This window comes from Bactrocera tryoni, chromosome 2 (assembly GCF_016617805.1).
Source record: "Bactrocera tryoni isolate S06 chromosome 2, CSIRO_BtryS06_freeze2, whole genome shotgun sequence".
NCBI classification, from domain to species: domain Eukaryota; kingdom Metazoa; phylum Arthropoda; class Insecta; order Diptera; family Tephritidae; genus Bactrocera; species Bactrocera tryoni.
The window spans coordinates 44,567,134-44,579,704 of record NC_052500.1 but is presented as its reverse complement, the minus strand read 5'-3'; the positions used below and the strand labels follow the sequence as shown (position 1 = coordinate 44,579,704).

The window sequence follows — 12,571 nt, the reverse complement described above, 5'->3', positions numbered from 1 at the left end:
AATCTATTTAGTATAGGGTAATCTTAATTATGCCAGCAGCTGTGAAATTCCAAAGAAAATAAAATAAAATAAATATCTAATTGTCACCCTTTGTAAACGTACATTTTTTATTTATGAACTGTTTTACTTATAATGTAATTGAGATATAAACATGATATGTAATTTTTATTGTATACATTGAATGATATATATGAAAACACATAATACATATGTGCACAATCATCATCAATTCATTTAATAATTAAAATTATTTTAATGTTCTTGCTAAAAATCCATTTTTGATCGATATGTTAAACATTTTTGTAGCCCTGAAAAGGGCTTATTTTATTTCTTATTTGCCACATAGTTTTTTTTCTTTTACCTGGGCTTTACTTTTTAGATGGCGCTTTCTTGGCGACTGGCTTTTTATTGACCGCGGCTTTCTTGGTTTTAACACTAGGTGTTTTTGCTTTTAACGCCTTTGCTTTATTTGGAGTCGATTTAGTTTTAGCTGGTTTGGCTTTAACAGATCCAGTCTTTTTTGCATCCTTCGCTTTAGCCTTTTCACTTTTTTTCTTCTCTGCTGTTTTCTTGCTAGCAACAGTTTTCTTCACTTTTTTTTCGCCACTTGCTTTCTTACCGCCAACTGCTGCCTTCTTCTTTGACGCCACACCATCTGCCGATTTCTTTTTGGGCTTCTTCTCAATGGATTTCACCGCTTTTGACTTCGATTTACCTTCACCAGATTTACTTGATTTATTGGCAGCCACTGATAATTTAAAAGAACCAGATGCACCCTTTCCTTTAGTTTGAATTAATTTACCACTAGTAACAGCAGATTTCAAATAACGCTTGATAAATGGTGCTAATTTTTGAGCATCACATTTGTATGTAGCACTGATGTACTTTTTAATAGCTAAAAGTGATGAGCCACCACGTTCTTTTAAATTCTTAATTGATGCATCAACCATTTGTTGAGTTGGTGGATGAGTAGGAGCGACTGAAGGCTTTTTTGGCTTAACAGCTTTTTTAGCAGCAACTTTTTTCTCAGAAATAGCAGAAGATCCGGCTACCGGAGAATTAACATTCGTAACAGCAATTGCTTCAGACATTTTCACTTTTATAAACTTTTATTTTGTATTTATTAAATACACACTTTACGCACTAATTTATAGATGAAGTAATACCTTTAAATTGCTATACCTTCTTAAATTGAGAAGCGAGGTGAAAAGATGAGTAACAAAATTGAACGATCCAGTGCAATTTAACATCTCCAACGGACAAACTTTTAAGTTTATTTAATTTACTAAAAATCAAATATTTAATTTAAGAAACCATTTTATACGCAGTTTGATAGCCTAAATGTGTTGCTTTAATATTTTAATGCTCATATTTCTTTACGGTATATATTTTTCATTTAAAATGAAATTTTGTCCAAACTTTGCTCTATAAAAGTCAAAATTTCCCTCTTTAAATTTAATTTTCTCAATTATTTTTAAATCAAACCTTAAAATTATTTTACAAATTTAAAATAATTTATATTAGCAATGATCTAAAGAAGTAATAAGATGTTTTCATTAAGAAATAAATATAAATAAAAAATAAAAAAATAACGTGAGGTTATTGTTAGGGCCCTTGTGTTGTTATTCATTAACTATCAAGAGTATATACATGAAAAAGTCACATTTCAATTTAAATGAAGTAAAATAATAGTATGAAAACAAAAAGCGGTTTTATGCGATCAATTCACAATTTGCTAATATATTGTCGGATAAATTTCTACTCAAATCCTATATTAGTAATAATTTTATACTAAACTTACTTACCATACATATGTATATGTATACATCCATACATACATAGGTCCGTAGACAATGTAATTTTTATATTTCTCATATTCCGTTCCAACATACTTCCTCATAAATAATATGAATGCAATATACATATATACATATGTATTTGGATATTTGATAAATAATATTAAATTGGAATGAATGCTAACTACAGGCAAATTAAGAATTGTGACAAAATTACTTTTAGATATGTATTTATTATTTTTCGGTTAATTTATCATTATTTTGAATCTTCGTTTAATTGTATATCGTGGTCCTGAAAAGGACCGTTTTGTTTTTTTTTTTATATTTGATAGGAAAATTGTTTAACCGCCGAATCCATACAAGGTACGTCCTTGTCTCTTCAAAGCATATACAACATCCATTGCTGTAACTGTCTTCCTTTTAGCGTGTTCAGTATAGGTAACTGCATCACGGATAACATTCTCTAAAAATACTTTTAAGACTCCACGAGTTTCTTCATATATCAAACCAGATATACGTTTTACACCTCCACGACGAGCCAAACGCCGAATAGCAGGCTTAGTGATTCCCTGGATGTTATCACGTAAAACTTTACGATGACGCTTAGCACCACCTTTACCCAAGCCTTTTCCACCTTTGCCGCGACCAGTCATTTTTAACTTTTACACTTTTAACACTTTAACACTTTTACTAGCCGAACACTGCACGCTCTATAGATTTCTGGAGAACTAAGTTATTGCACGTGTATTTATACAAAAGTCAAAAACTAACATTGTGACTTACCTATATACAGAAAATTTCATCTCTTTCTAACACATGAATATAGTTAAGACTTCATCCACCCCGATAATATGAACTTTTGAAACGTTCTGAAGTATTTTATTACTTGTGCACAAATTATTAGTGTGTGGTAAAATATATTAGTGCAGTGACTTTTCAGTTAAGGTGAAAATTAAATAAGTGCAGTGAAAAAAAATGGCTCGTACAAAACAAACAGCCCGTAAATCGACTGGTGGTAAAGCACCACGCAAGCAATTGGCAACCAAAGCAGCTCGTAAAAGTGCTCCGGCAACTGGTGGTGTAAAGAAACCTCATCGTTATCGCCCCGGTACAGTTGCATTACGAGAAATTCGTCGTTACCAAAAAAGTACTGAATTATTAATCCGAAAATTGCCATTCCAACGTTTGGTTCGAGAAATTGCTCAAGATTTCAAAACAGATTTACGTTTCCAAAGTTCTGCTGTTATGGCTCTACAGGAAGCAAGTGAAGCATATTTGGTTGGTCTGTTTGAGGATACAAATTTGTGCGCCATTCATGCAAAGCGTGTCACAATTATGCCAAAAGATATTCAATTGGCCAGACGTATTCGTGGAGAACGTGCTTAATTGATTTGAAGAAGATAAATATCCAAACGGTCCTTTTCAGGACCACAATTGCTCAACGAAAGATCAAAATTTTACATATAATGATAAAAATAAATACTTAAACGGTCCTTTTCAGGACCACAATTTCTCAGCAAAAGATTAAAACTTTAAATCTTATGATATACTATGTATATGCTGTAGATAGAAATTAATTTACAAATTAAATTCCGAATAGAATCCACGGAACCTGTACATGTATACCACCATCAAGTTTTTTTCGCTACGAGTATTATCTACCTACTGTATTATACCGTACGCTGTCTCTCCAGATGACTTTACTTATACATTCATGAGTATGAATCTAATATTTGTTGTTGTTGTTATATGTGTATCGTATGCAACCAGTTTTATATAACGAATCAAGTTTTATTACTAATACATATGTAGTTTTTTTTTGAAAGTAATATCAACCTCTTTGAATATAAAAGTTTGTCGTCCTGAAAAGGACGGTTTTATTCTTTTTTTTAGATAATATGTCTCTCCGAGATAGAAATTTATGCTTTTTTCTCAGTCTTCTTTGGTAAAAGTACAGCTTGAATATTTGGCAAAACACCACCTTGAGCAATAGTGACTCCAGATAATAGTTTATTCAATTCTTCATCATTACGGATGGCCAATTGTAAATGTCTTGGAATAATTCTTGTCTTTTTGTTATCACGGGCAGCATTACCAGCCAATTCAAGAACTTCAGCTGCCAAATATTCCATAACAGCAGCTAAATATACGGGAGCACCAGCACCAACACGTTCAGCATAATTGCCTTTGCGCAACAAACGGTGTATACGACCGACAGGAAATTGAAGACCAGCACGATTTGAACGCGACTTTGCCTTGCCCTTCACTTTACCACCTTTACCACGTCCAGACATTTTTAAATATAATTTAGTTAACACACGAAAAGGAAATATGAATCACTACAAGCTTGCACAATGTACACTGCACAATTCACTCACTTTATATAAATTCCTCCAACATACTAACGCTGCTTATATACTTTTTCATTTCACAGTTAAGGTGTATTGACATAACTTCGTGACTCGTCATCTTCACGTGCACCTTTAATCGACTTCATGAATACTTTATATGAAAAAATGTACTTTAAAGCAACTGCTTTATTGTGAGTATAAAATTTATTTCGCAAAGTGTTAGTGAAAAAGTAAAGTGAGAAAAAACATGCCTCCTAAAACTAGTGGAAAAGCAGCAAAGAAGGCTGGTAAGGCCCAAAAAAATATTACTAAAAACGACAAGAAGAAGAAGCGCAAGAGGAAGGAAAGTTATGCTATTTACATTTATAAAGTGTTGAAGCAAGTACATCCTGATACTGGTATTTCATCAAAAGCCATGAGTATCATGAACAGTTTTGTAAATGATATTTTTGAGCGTATCGCTGCCGAAGCATCGCGTTTAGCTCATTACAATAAACGTTCAACTATCACTAGTCGCGAAATCCAAACTGCTGTACGTTTACTTTTGCCTGGTGAATTAGCCAAACATGCTGTGAGCGAAGGTACCAAAGCTGTCACTAAATACACAAGTTCCAAGTAATTTGTTCAAATGATTAAAAAAAAATAGCAAAAAGGCCCTTTTCAGGGCCACAACATATAAATTAACAAAGAGATGATTTATGAGTATACAAACACAGTATATGTACTAGTAGATTTGGCCATGCGTTACTGTGGCACTGGTAATACTATCATAATAAACTATTCAATATAGAGTAAGCGTGGGCAATATGGTACACATGTTTTTTTTTTGCAAATCTATTTAGTATAGGGTAATCTTAATTATGCCAGCAGCTGTGAAATTCCAAAGAAAATAAAATAAAATAAATATCTAATTGTCACCCTTTGTAAACGTACATTTTTTATTTATGAACTGTTTTACTTATAATGTAATTGAGATATAAACATGATATGTAATTTTTATTGTATACATTGAATGATATATATGAAAACACATAATACATATGTGCACAATCATCATCAATTCATTTAATAATTAAAATTATTTTAATGTTCTTGCTAAAAATCCATTTTTGATCGATATGTTAAACATTTTTGTAGCCCTGAAAAGGGCTTATTTTATTTCTTATTTGCCACATAGTTTTTTTTCTTTTACCTGGGCTTTACTTTTTAGATGGCGCTTTCTTGGCGACTGGCTTTTTATTGACCGCGGCTTTCTTGGTTTTAACACTAGGTGTTTTTGCTTTTAACGCCTTTGCTTTATTTGGAGTCGATTTAGTTTTAGCTGGTTTGGCTTTAACAGATCCAGTCTTTTTGCATCCTTCGCTTTAGCCTTTTCACTTTTTTTCTTCTCTGCTGTTTTCTTGCTAGCAACAGTTTTCTTCACTTTTTTTTCGCCACTTGCTTTCTTACCGCCAACTGCTGCCTTCTTCTTTGACGCCACACCATCTGCCGATTTCTTTTTGGGCTTCTTCTCAATGGATTTCACCGCTTTTGACTTCGATTTACCTTCACCAGATTTACTTGATTTATTGGCAGCCACTGATAATTTAAAAGAACCAGATGCACCCTTTCCTTTAGTTTGAATTAATTTACCACTAGTAACAGCAGATTTCAAATAACGCTTGATAAATGGTGCTAATTTTTGAGCATCACATTTGTATGTAGCACTGATGTACTTTTTAATAGCTAAAAGTGATGAGCCACCACGTTCTTTTAAATTCTTAATTGATGCATCAACCATTTGTTGAGTTGGTGGATGAGTAGGAGCGACTGAAGGCTTTTTTGGCTTAACAGCTTTTTTAGCAGCAACTTTTTTCTCAGAAATAGCAGAAGATCCGGCTACCGGAGAATTAACATTCGTAACAGCAATTGCTTCAGACATTTTCACTTTTATAAACTTTTATTTTGTATTTATTAAATACACACTTTACGCACTAATTTATAGATGAAGTAATACCTTTAAATTGCTATACCTTCTTAAATTGAGAAGCGAGGTGAAAAGATGAGTAACAAAATTGAACGATCCAGTGCAATTTAACATCTCCAACGGACAAACTTTTAAGTTTATTTAATTTACTAAAAATCAAATATTTAATTTAAGAAACCATTTTATACGCAGTTTGATAGCCTAAATGTGTTGCTTTAATATTTTAATGCTCATATTTCTTTACGGTATATATTTTTCATTTAAAATGAAATTTTGTCCAAACTTTGCTCTATAAAAGTCAAAATTTCCCTCTTTAAATTTAATTTTCTCAATTATTTTTAAATCAAACCTTAAAATTATTTTACAAATTTAAAATAATTTATATTAGCAATGATCTAAAGAAGTAATAAGATGTTTTCATTAAGAAATAAATATAAATAAAAAATAAAAAAATAACGTGAGGTTATTGTTAGGGCCCTTGTGTTGTTATTCATTAACTATCAAGAGTACATATATACATGAAAAAGTCACATTTCAATTTAAATGAAGTAAAATAATAGTATGAAAACAAAAAGCGGTTTTATGCGATCAATTCACAATTTGCTAATATATTGTCGGATAAATTTCTACTCAAATCCTATATTAGTAATAATTTTATACTACACTTACTTACCATACATATGTATATGTATACATCCATACATACATAGGTCCGTAGACAATGTAATTTTTATATTTACTCATATTCCGTTCCAACATACTTCCTCATAAATAATATGAATGCAATATACATATATACATATGTATTTGGATATTTGATAAATAATATTAAATTGGAATGAATGCTAACTACAGGCAAATTAAGAATTGTGACAAAATTACTTTTAGATATGTATTTATTATTTTTCGGTTAATTTATCATTATTTTGAATCTTCGTTTAATTGTATATCGTGGTCCTGAAAAGGACCGTTTTGTTTTTTTTTTATATTTGATAGGAAAATTGTTTAACCGCCGAATCCATACAAGGTACGTCCTTGTCTCTTCAAAGCATATACAACATCCATTGCTGTAACTGTCTTCCTTTTAGCGTGTTCAGTATAGGTAACTGCATCACGGATAACATTCTCTAAAAATACTTTTAAGACTCCACGAGTTTCTTCATATATCAAACCAGATATACGTTTTACACCTCCACGACGAGCCAAACGCCGAATAGCAGGCTTAGTGATTCCCTGGATGTTATCACGTAAAACTTTACGATGACGCTTAGCACCACCTTTACCCAAGCCTTTTCCACCTTTGCCGCGACCAGTCATTTTTAACTTTTACACTTTTAACACTTTAACACTTTTACTAGCCGAACACTGCACGCTCTATAGATTTCTGGAGAACTAAGTTATTGCACGTGTATTTATACAAAAGTCAACAACTAACATTGTGACTTACCTATATACAGAAAATTTCATCTCTTTCTAACACATGAATATAGTTAAGACTTCATCCACCCCGATAATATGAACTTTTGAAACGTTTTGAAGTATTTTATTACTTGTGCACAAATTATTAGTGTGTGGTAAAATATATTAGTGCAGTGACTTTTCAGTTAAGGTGAAAATTAAATAAGTGCAGTGAAAAAAAATGGCTCGTACAAAACAAACAGCCCGTAAATCGACTGGTGGTAAAGCACCACGCAAGCAATTGGCAACCAAAGCAGCTCGTAAAAGTGCTCCGGCAACTGGTGGTGTAAAGAAACCTCATCGTTATCGCCCCGGTACAGTTGCATTACGAGAAATTCGTCGTTACCAAAAAAGTACTGAATTATTAATCCGAAAATTGCCATTCCAACGTTTGGTTCGAGAAATTGCTCAAGATTTCAAAACAGATTTACGTTTCCAAAGTTCTGCTGTTATGGCTCTACAGGAAGCAAGTGAAGCATATTTGGTTGGTCTGTTTGAGGATACAAATTTGTGCGCCATTCATGCAAAGCGTGTCACAATTATGCCAAAAGATATTCAATTGGCCAGACGTATTCGTGGAGAACGTGCTTAATTGATTTGAAGAAGATAAATATCCAAACGGTCCTTTTCAGGACCACAATTGCTCAACGAAAGATCAAAATTTTACATATAATGATAAAAATAAATACTTAAACGGTCCTTTTCAGGACCACAATTTCTCAGCAAAAGATTAAAACTTTAAATCTTATGATATACTATGTATATGCTGTAGATAGAAATTAATTTACAAATTAAATTCCGAATAGAATCCACGGAACCTGTACATGTATACCACCATCAAGTTTTTTTCGCTACAAGTATTATCTACCTACTGTATTATACCGTACGCTGTCTCTCCAGATGACTTTACTTATACATTCATGAGTATGAATCTAATATTTGTTGTTGTTGTTATATGTGTATCGTATGCAACCAGTTTTATATAACGAATCAAGTTTTATTACTAATACATATGTAGTTTTTTTTGAAAGTAATATCAACCTCTTTGAATATAAAAGTTTGTCGTCCTGAAAAGGACGGTTTTATTCTTTTTTTTAGATAATATGTCTCTCCGAGATAGAAATTTATGCTTTTTTCTCAGTCTTCTTTGGTAAAAGTACAGCTTGAATATTTGGCAAAACACCACCTTGAGCAATAGTGACTCCAGATAATAGTTTATTCAATTCTTCATCATTACGGATGGCCAATTGTAAATGTCTTGGAATAATTCTTGTCTTTTTGTTATCACGGGCAGCATTACCAGCCAATTCAAGAACTTCAGCTGCCAAATATTCCATAACAGCAGCTAAATATACGGGAGCACCAGCACCAACACGTTCAGCATAATTGCCTTTGCGCAACAAACGGTGTATACGACCGACAGGAAATTGAAGACCAGCACGATTTGAACGCGACTTTGCCTTGCCCTTCACTTTACCACCTTTACCACGTCCAGACATTTTTAAATATAATTTAGTTAACACACGAAAAGGAAATATGAATCACTACAAGCTTGCACAATGTACACTGCACAATTCACTCACTTTATATAAATTCCTCCAACATACTAACGCTGCTTATATACTTTTTCATTTCACAGTTAAGGTGTATTGACATAACTTCGTGACTCGTCGTGCACCTTTAATCGACTTCGCGAATACTTTATATGAAAAAATGTACTTTAAAGCAACTGCTTTATTGTGAGTATAAAATTTATTTCGCAAAGTGTTAGTGAAAAAGTAAAGTGAGAAAAACATGCCTCCTAAAACTAGTGGAAAAGCAGCAAAGAAGGCTGGTAAGGCCCAAAAAAATATTACTAAAAACGACAAGAAGAAGAAGCGCAAGAGGAAGGAAAGTTATGCTATTTACATTTATAAAGTGTTGAAGCAAGTACATCCTGATACTGGTATTTCATCAAAAGCCATGAGTATCATGAACAGTTTTGTAAATGATATTTTTGAGCGTATCGCTGCCGAAGCATCGCGTTTAGCTCATTACAATAAACGTTCAACTATCACTAGTCGCGAAATCCAAACTGCTGTACGTTTACTTTTGCCTGGTGAATTAGCCAAACATGCTGTGAGCGAAGGTACCAAAGCTGTCACTAAATACACAAGTTCCAAGTAATTTGTTCAAATGATTAAAAAAAAAATAGCAAAAAGGCCCTTTTCAGGGCCACAACATATAAATTAACAAAGAGATGATTTATGAGTATACAAACACAGTATATGTACTAGTAGATTTGGCCATGCGTTACTGTGGCACTGGTAATACTATCATAATAAACTATTCAATATAGAGTAAGCGTGGGCACATGTTTTTTTTTGCAAATCTATTTAGTATAGGGTAATCTTAATTATGCCAGCAGCTGTGAAATTCCAAAGAAAATAAAATAAAATAAATATCTAATTGTCACCCTTTGTAAACGTACATTTTTTATTTATGAACTGTTTTACTTATAATGTAATTGAGATATAAACATGATATGTAATTTTTATTGTATACATTGAATGATATATATGAAAACACATAATACATATGTGCACAATCATCATCAATTCATTTAATAATTAAAATTATTTTAATGTTCTTGCTAAAAATCCATTTTTGATCGATATGTTAAACATTTTTGTAGCCCTGAAAAGGGCTTATTTTATTTCTTATTTGCCACATAGTTTTTTTTCTTTTACCTGGGCTTTACTTTTTAGATGGCGCTTTCTTGGCGACTGGCTTTTTATTGACCGCGGCTTTCTTGGTTTTAACACTAGGTGTTTTTGCTTTTAACGCCTTTGCTTTATTTGGAGTCGATTTAGCTTTAGCTGGTTTGGCTTTAACAGATCCAGTCTTTTTTGCATCCTTCGCTTTAGCCTTTTCACTTTTTTTCTTCTCTGCTGTTTTCTTGCTAGCAACAGTTTTCTTCACTTTTTTTTCGCCACTTGCTTTCTTACCGCCAACTGCTGCCTTCTTCTTTGACGCCACACCATCTGCCGATTTCTTTTTGGGCTTCTTCTCAATGGATTTCACCGCTTTTGACTTCGATTTACCTTCACCGGATTTACTTGATTTATTGGCAGCCACTGATAATTTAAAAGAACCAGATGCACCCTTTCCTTTGGTTTGAATCAATTTACCACTAGTAACAGCAGATTTCAAATAACGCTTGATAAATGGTGCTAATTTTTGAGCATCACATTTGTATGTAGCACTGATGTACTTTTTAATAGCTAAAAGTGATGAGCCACCACGTTCTTTTAAATTCTTAATTGATGCATCAACCATTTGTTGAGTTGGTGGATGAGTAGGAGCGACTGAAGGCTTTTTTGGCTTAACAGCTTTTTTAGCAGCAACTTTTTTCTCAGAAATAGCAGAAGATCCGGCTACCGGAGAATTAACATTCGTAACAGCAATTGCTTCAGACATTTTCACTTTTATAAACTTTTATTTTGTATTTATTAAATACACACTTTACGCACTAATTTATAGATGAAGTAATACCTTTAAATTGCTATACCTTCTTAAATTGAGAAGCGAGGTGAAAAGATGAGTAACAAAATTGAACGATCCAGTGCAATTTAACATCTCCAACGGACAAACTTTTAAGTTTATTTAATTTACTAAAAATCAAATATTTAATTTAACAAACCATTTTATACGCAGTTTGATAGCCTAAATGTGTTGCTTTAATATTTTAATGCTCATATATCTTTACGGTATATATTTTTCATTTAAAATGAAATTTTGTCCAAACTTTGCTCTCTAAAAGTCAAAATTTCCCTCTTTAAATTTAATTTTCTCAATTATTTTTAAATCAAACCTTAAAATTATTTTACAAATATAAAATAATTTATATTAGCAATGATCTAAAGAAGTAATAAGATGTTTTCATTAAGAAATAAATATAAATAAAAAATAAAAAAATAACGTGAGGTTATTGTTAGGGCCCTTGTGTTGTTATTCATTAACTATCAAGAGTATATACATGAAAAAGTCACATTTCAATTTAAATGAAGTAAAATAATAGTATGAAAACAAAAAGCGGTTTTATGCGATCAATTCACAATTTGCTAATATATTGTCGGATAAATTTCTACTCAAATCCTATATTAGTAATAATTTTATACTAAACTTACTTACCATACATATGTATATGTATACATCCATACATACATAGGTCCGTAGATAATGTAATTTTTATATCTACTCATATTCCGTTCCAACATACTTCCTCATAAATAATATGAATGCAATATATATATATACATATGTATTTGGATATTTGATAAATAATATTAAATTGGAATGAATGCTAACTACAGGCAAATTAAGAATTGTGACAAAATTACTTTTAGATATGTATTTATTATTTTTCGGTTAATTTATCATTATTTTGAATCTTCGTTTAATTGTATATCGTGGTCCTGAAAAGGACCGTTTTGTTTTTTTTTTATATTTGATAGGAAAATTGTTTAACCGCCGAATCCATACAAGGTACGTCCTTGTCTCTTCAAAGCATATACAACATCCATTGCTGTAACTGTCTTCCTTTTAGCGTGTTCAGTATAGGTAACTGCATCACGGATAACATTCTCTAAAAATACTTTTAAGACTCCACGAGTTTCTTCATATATCAAACCAGATATACGTTTTACACCTCCACGACGAGCCAAACGCCGAATAGCAGGCTTAGTGATTCCCTGGATGTTATCACGTAAAACTTTACGATGACGCTTAGCACCACCTTTACCCAAGCCTTTTCCACCTTTGCCGCGACCAGTCATTTTTAACTTTTACACTTTTAACACTTTAACACTTTTACTAGCCGAACACTGCACGCTCTATAGATTTCTGGAGAACTAAGTTATTGCACGTGTATTTATACAAAAGTCAACAACTAACAATGTGACTTACCTATATACAGAAAATTTCATCTCTTTCTAACACATGAATATAGTTAAGACTTC

General features: G+C 32.2%; 8 protein-coding genes and 1 pseudogene across 8 annotated transcripts; 4 read left to right on the top strand and 5 right to left on the bottom strand.

The window, feature by feature from the left end:
- Window positions 1–340: 340 nt before the first annotated feature.
- On the bottom strand, window positions 341–1,131 carry LOC120767484 (histone H1-like). Its single transcript, XM_040093578.1, has one exon. It carries the CDS (start codon window positions 1,089–1,091, stop codon window positions 369–371), a length of 723 nt encoding a protein of 240 aa, XP_039949512.1. The 5' UTR covers window positions 1,092–1,131; the 3' UTR covers window positions 341–368.
- A 1,581-nt stretch (window positions 1,132–2,712) lies between these two features.
- LOC120767498 (histone H3) lies at window positions 2,713–3,224 on the top strand. The gene has a single exon (XM_040093590.1). It carries the CDS (start codon window positions 2,772–2,774, stop codon window positions 3,180–3,182), a length of 411 nt encoding a protein of 136 aa, XP_039949524.1. The 5' UTR covers window positions 2,713–2,771; the 3' UTR covers window positions 3,183–3,224.
- A 468-nt stretch (window positions 3,225–3,692) lies between these two features.
- LOC120767503 (histone H2A) lies at window positions 3,693–4,178 on the bottom strand. The gene has a single exon (XM_040093596.1). The coding sequence runs from the start codon at window positions 4,088–4,090 to the stop codon at window positions 3,716–3,718; it is 375 nt and encodes a 124-aa protein (XP_039949530.1). The 5' UTR covers window positions 4,091–4,178; the 3' UTR covers window positions 3,693–3,715.
- A 174-nt stretch (window positions 4,179–4,352) lies between these two features.
- On the top strand, window positions 4,353–4,811 carry LOC120767523 (histone H2B). The gene has a single exon (XM_040093618.1). It carries the CDS (start codon window positions 4,395–4,397, stop codon window positions 4,764–4,766), a length of 372 nt encoding a protein of 123 aa, XP_039949552.1. The 5' UTR covers window positions 4,353–4,394; the 3' UTR covers window positions 4,767–4,811.
- A 507-nt stretch (window positions 4,812–5,318) lies between these two features.
- On the bottom strand, window positions 5,319–6,110 carry LOC120767486 (annotated as a pseudogene).
- Window positions 6,111–7,694: 1,584 nt separating this feature from the next.
- LOC120767494 (histone H3) lies at window positions 7,695–8,205 on the top strand. The gene has a single exon (XM_040093586.1). It carries the CDS (start codon window positions 7,753–7,755, stop codon window positions 8,161–8,163), a length of 411 nt encoding a protein of 136 aa, XP_039949520.1. The 5' UTR covers window positions 7,695–7,752; the 3' UTR covers window positions 8,164–8,205.
- A 467-nt stretch (window positions 8,206–8,672) lies between these two features.
- On the bottom strand, window positions 8,673–9,158 carry LOC120767505 (histone H2A). Its single transcript, XM_040093598.1, has one exon. It carries the CDS (start codon window positions 9,068–9,070, stop codon window positions 8,696–8,698), a length of 375 nt encoding a protein of 124 aa, XP_039949532.1. The 5' UTR covers window positions 9,071–9,158; the 3' UTR covers window positions 8,673–8,695.
- A 207-nt stretch (window positions 9,159–9,365) lies between these two features.
- Window positions 9,366–9,784, top strand: LOC120767516 (histone H2B). The gene has a single exon (XM_040093610.1). It carries the CDS (start codon window positions 9,366–9,368, stop codon window positions 9,735–9,737), a length of 372 nt encoding a protein of 123 aa, XP_039949544.1. The 3' UTR covers window positions 9,738–9,784.
- Window positions 9,785–10,279: 495 nt separating this feature from the next.
- Window positions 10,280–11,073, bottom strand: LOC120767487 (histone H1-like). Its single transcript, XM_040093581.1, has one exon. The coding sequence runs from the start codon at window positions 11,028–11,030 to the stop codon at window positions 10,308–10,310; it is 723 nt and encodes a 240-aa protein (XP_039949515.1). The 5' UTR covers window positions 11,031–11,073; the 3' UTR covers window positions 10,280–10,307.
- Between the last annotated feature and the right edge of the window lie 1,498 nt (window positions 11,074–12,571).

Excerpts from the sequence above, each read along its gene's own strand:
- LOC120767498 (XM_040093590.1), top strand. The coding sequence starts at position 2,772 with ATGGCTCGTACAAAACAAACAGCCCGTAAATCGACTGGTGGTAAAGCA.
- LOC120767494 (XM_040093586.1), top strand. The coding sequence starts at position 7,753 with ATGGCTCGTACAAAACAAACAGCCCGTAAATCGACTGGTGGTAAAGCA.
- LOC120767503 (XM_040093596.1), bottom strand. The coding sequence starts at position 4,090 with ATGTCTGGACGTGGTAAAGGTGGTAAAGTGAAGGGCAAGGCAAAGTCG.
- LOC120767523 (XM_040093618.1), top strand. The coding sequence starts at position 4,395 with ATGCCTCCTAAAACTAGTGGAAAAGCAGCAAAGAAGGCTGGTAAGGCC.
- LOC120767487 (XM_040093581.1), bottom strand. The coding sequence starts at position 11,030 with ATGTCTGAAGCAATTGCTGTTACGAATGTTAATTCTCCGGTAGCCGGA.
- LOC120767516 (XM_040093610.1), top strand. The coding sequence starts at position 9,366 with ATGCCTCCTAAAACTAGTGGAAAAGCAGCAAAGAAGGCTGGTAAGGCC.
- LOC120767484 (XM_040093578.1), bottom strand. The coding sequence starts at position 1,091 with ATGTCTGAAGCAATTGCTGTTACGAATGTTAATTCTCCGGTAGCCGGA.
- LOC120767505 (XM_040093598.1), bottom strand. The coding sequence starts at position 9,070 with ATGTCTGGACGTGGTAAAGGTGGTAAAGTGAAGGGCAAGGCAAAGTCG.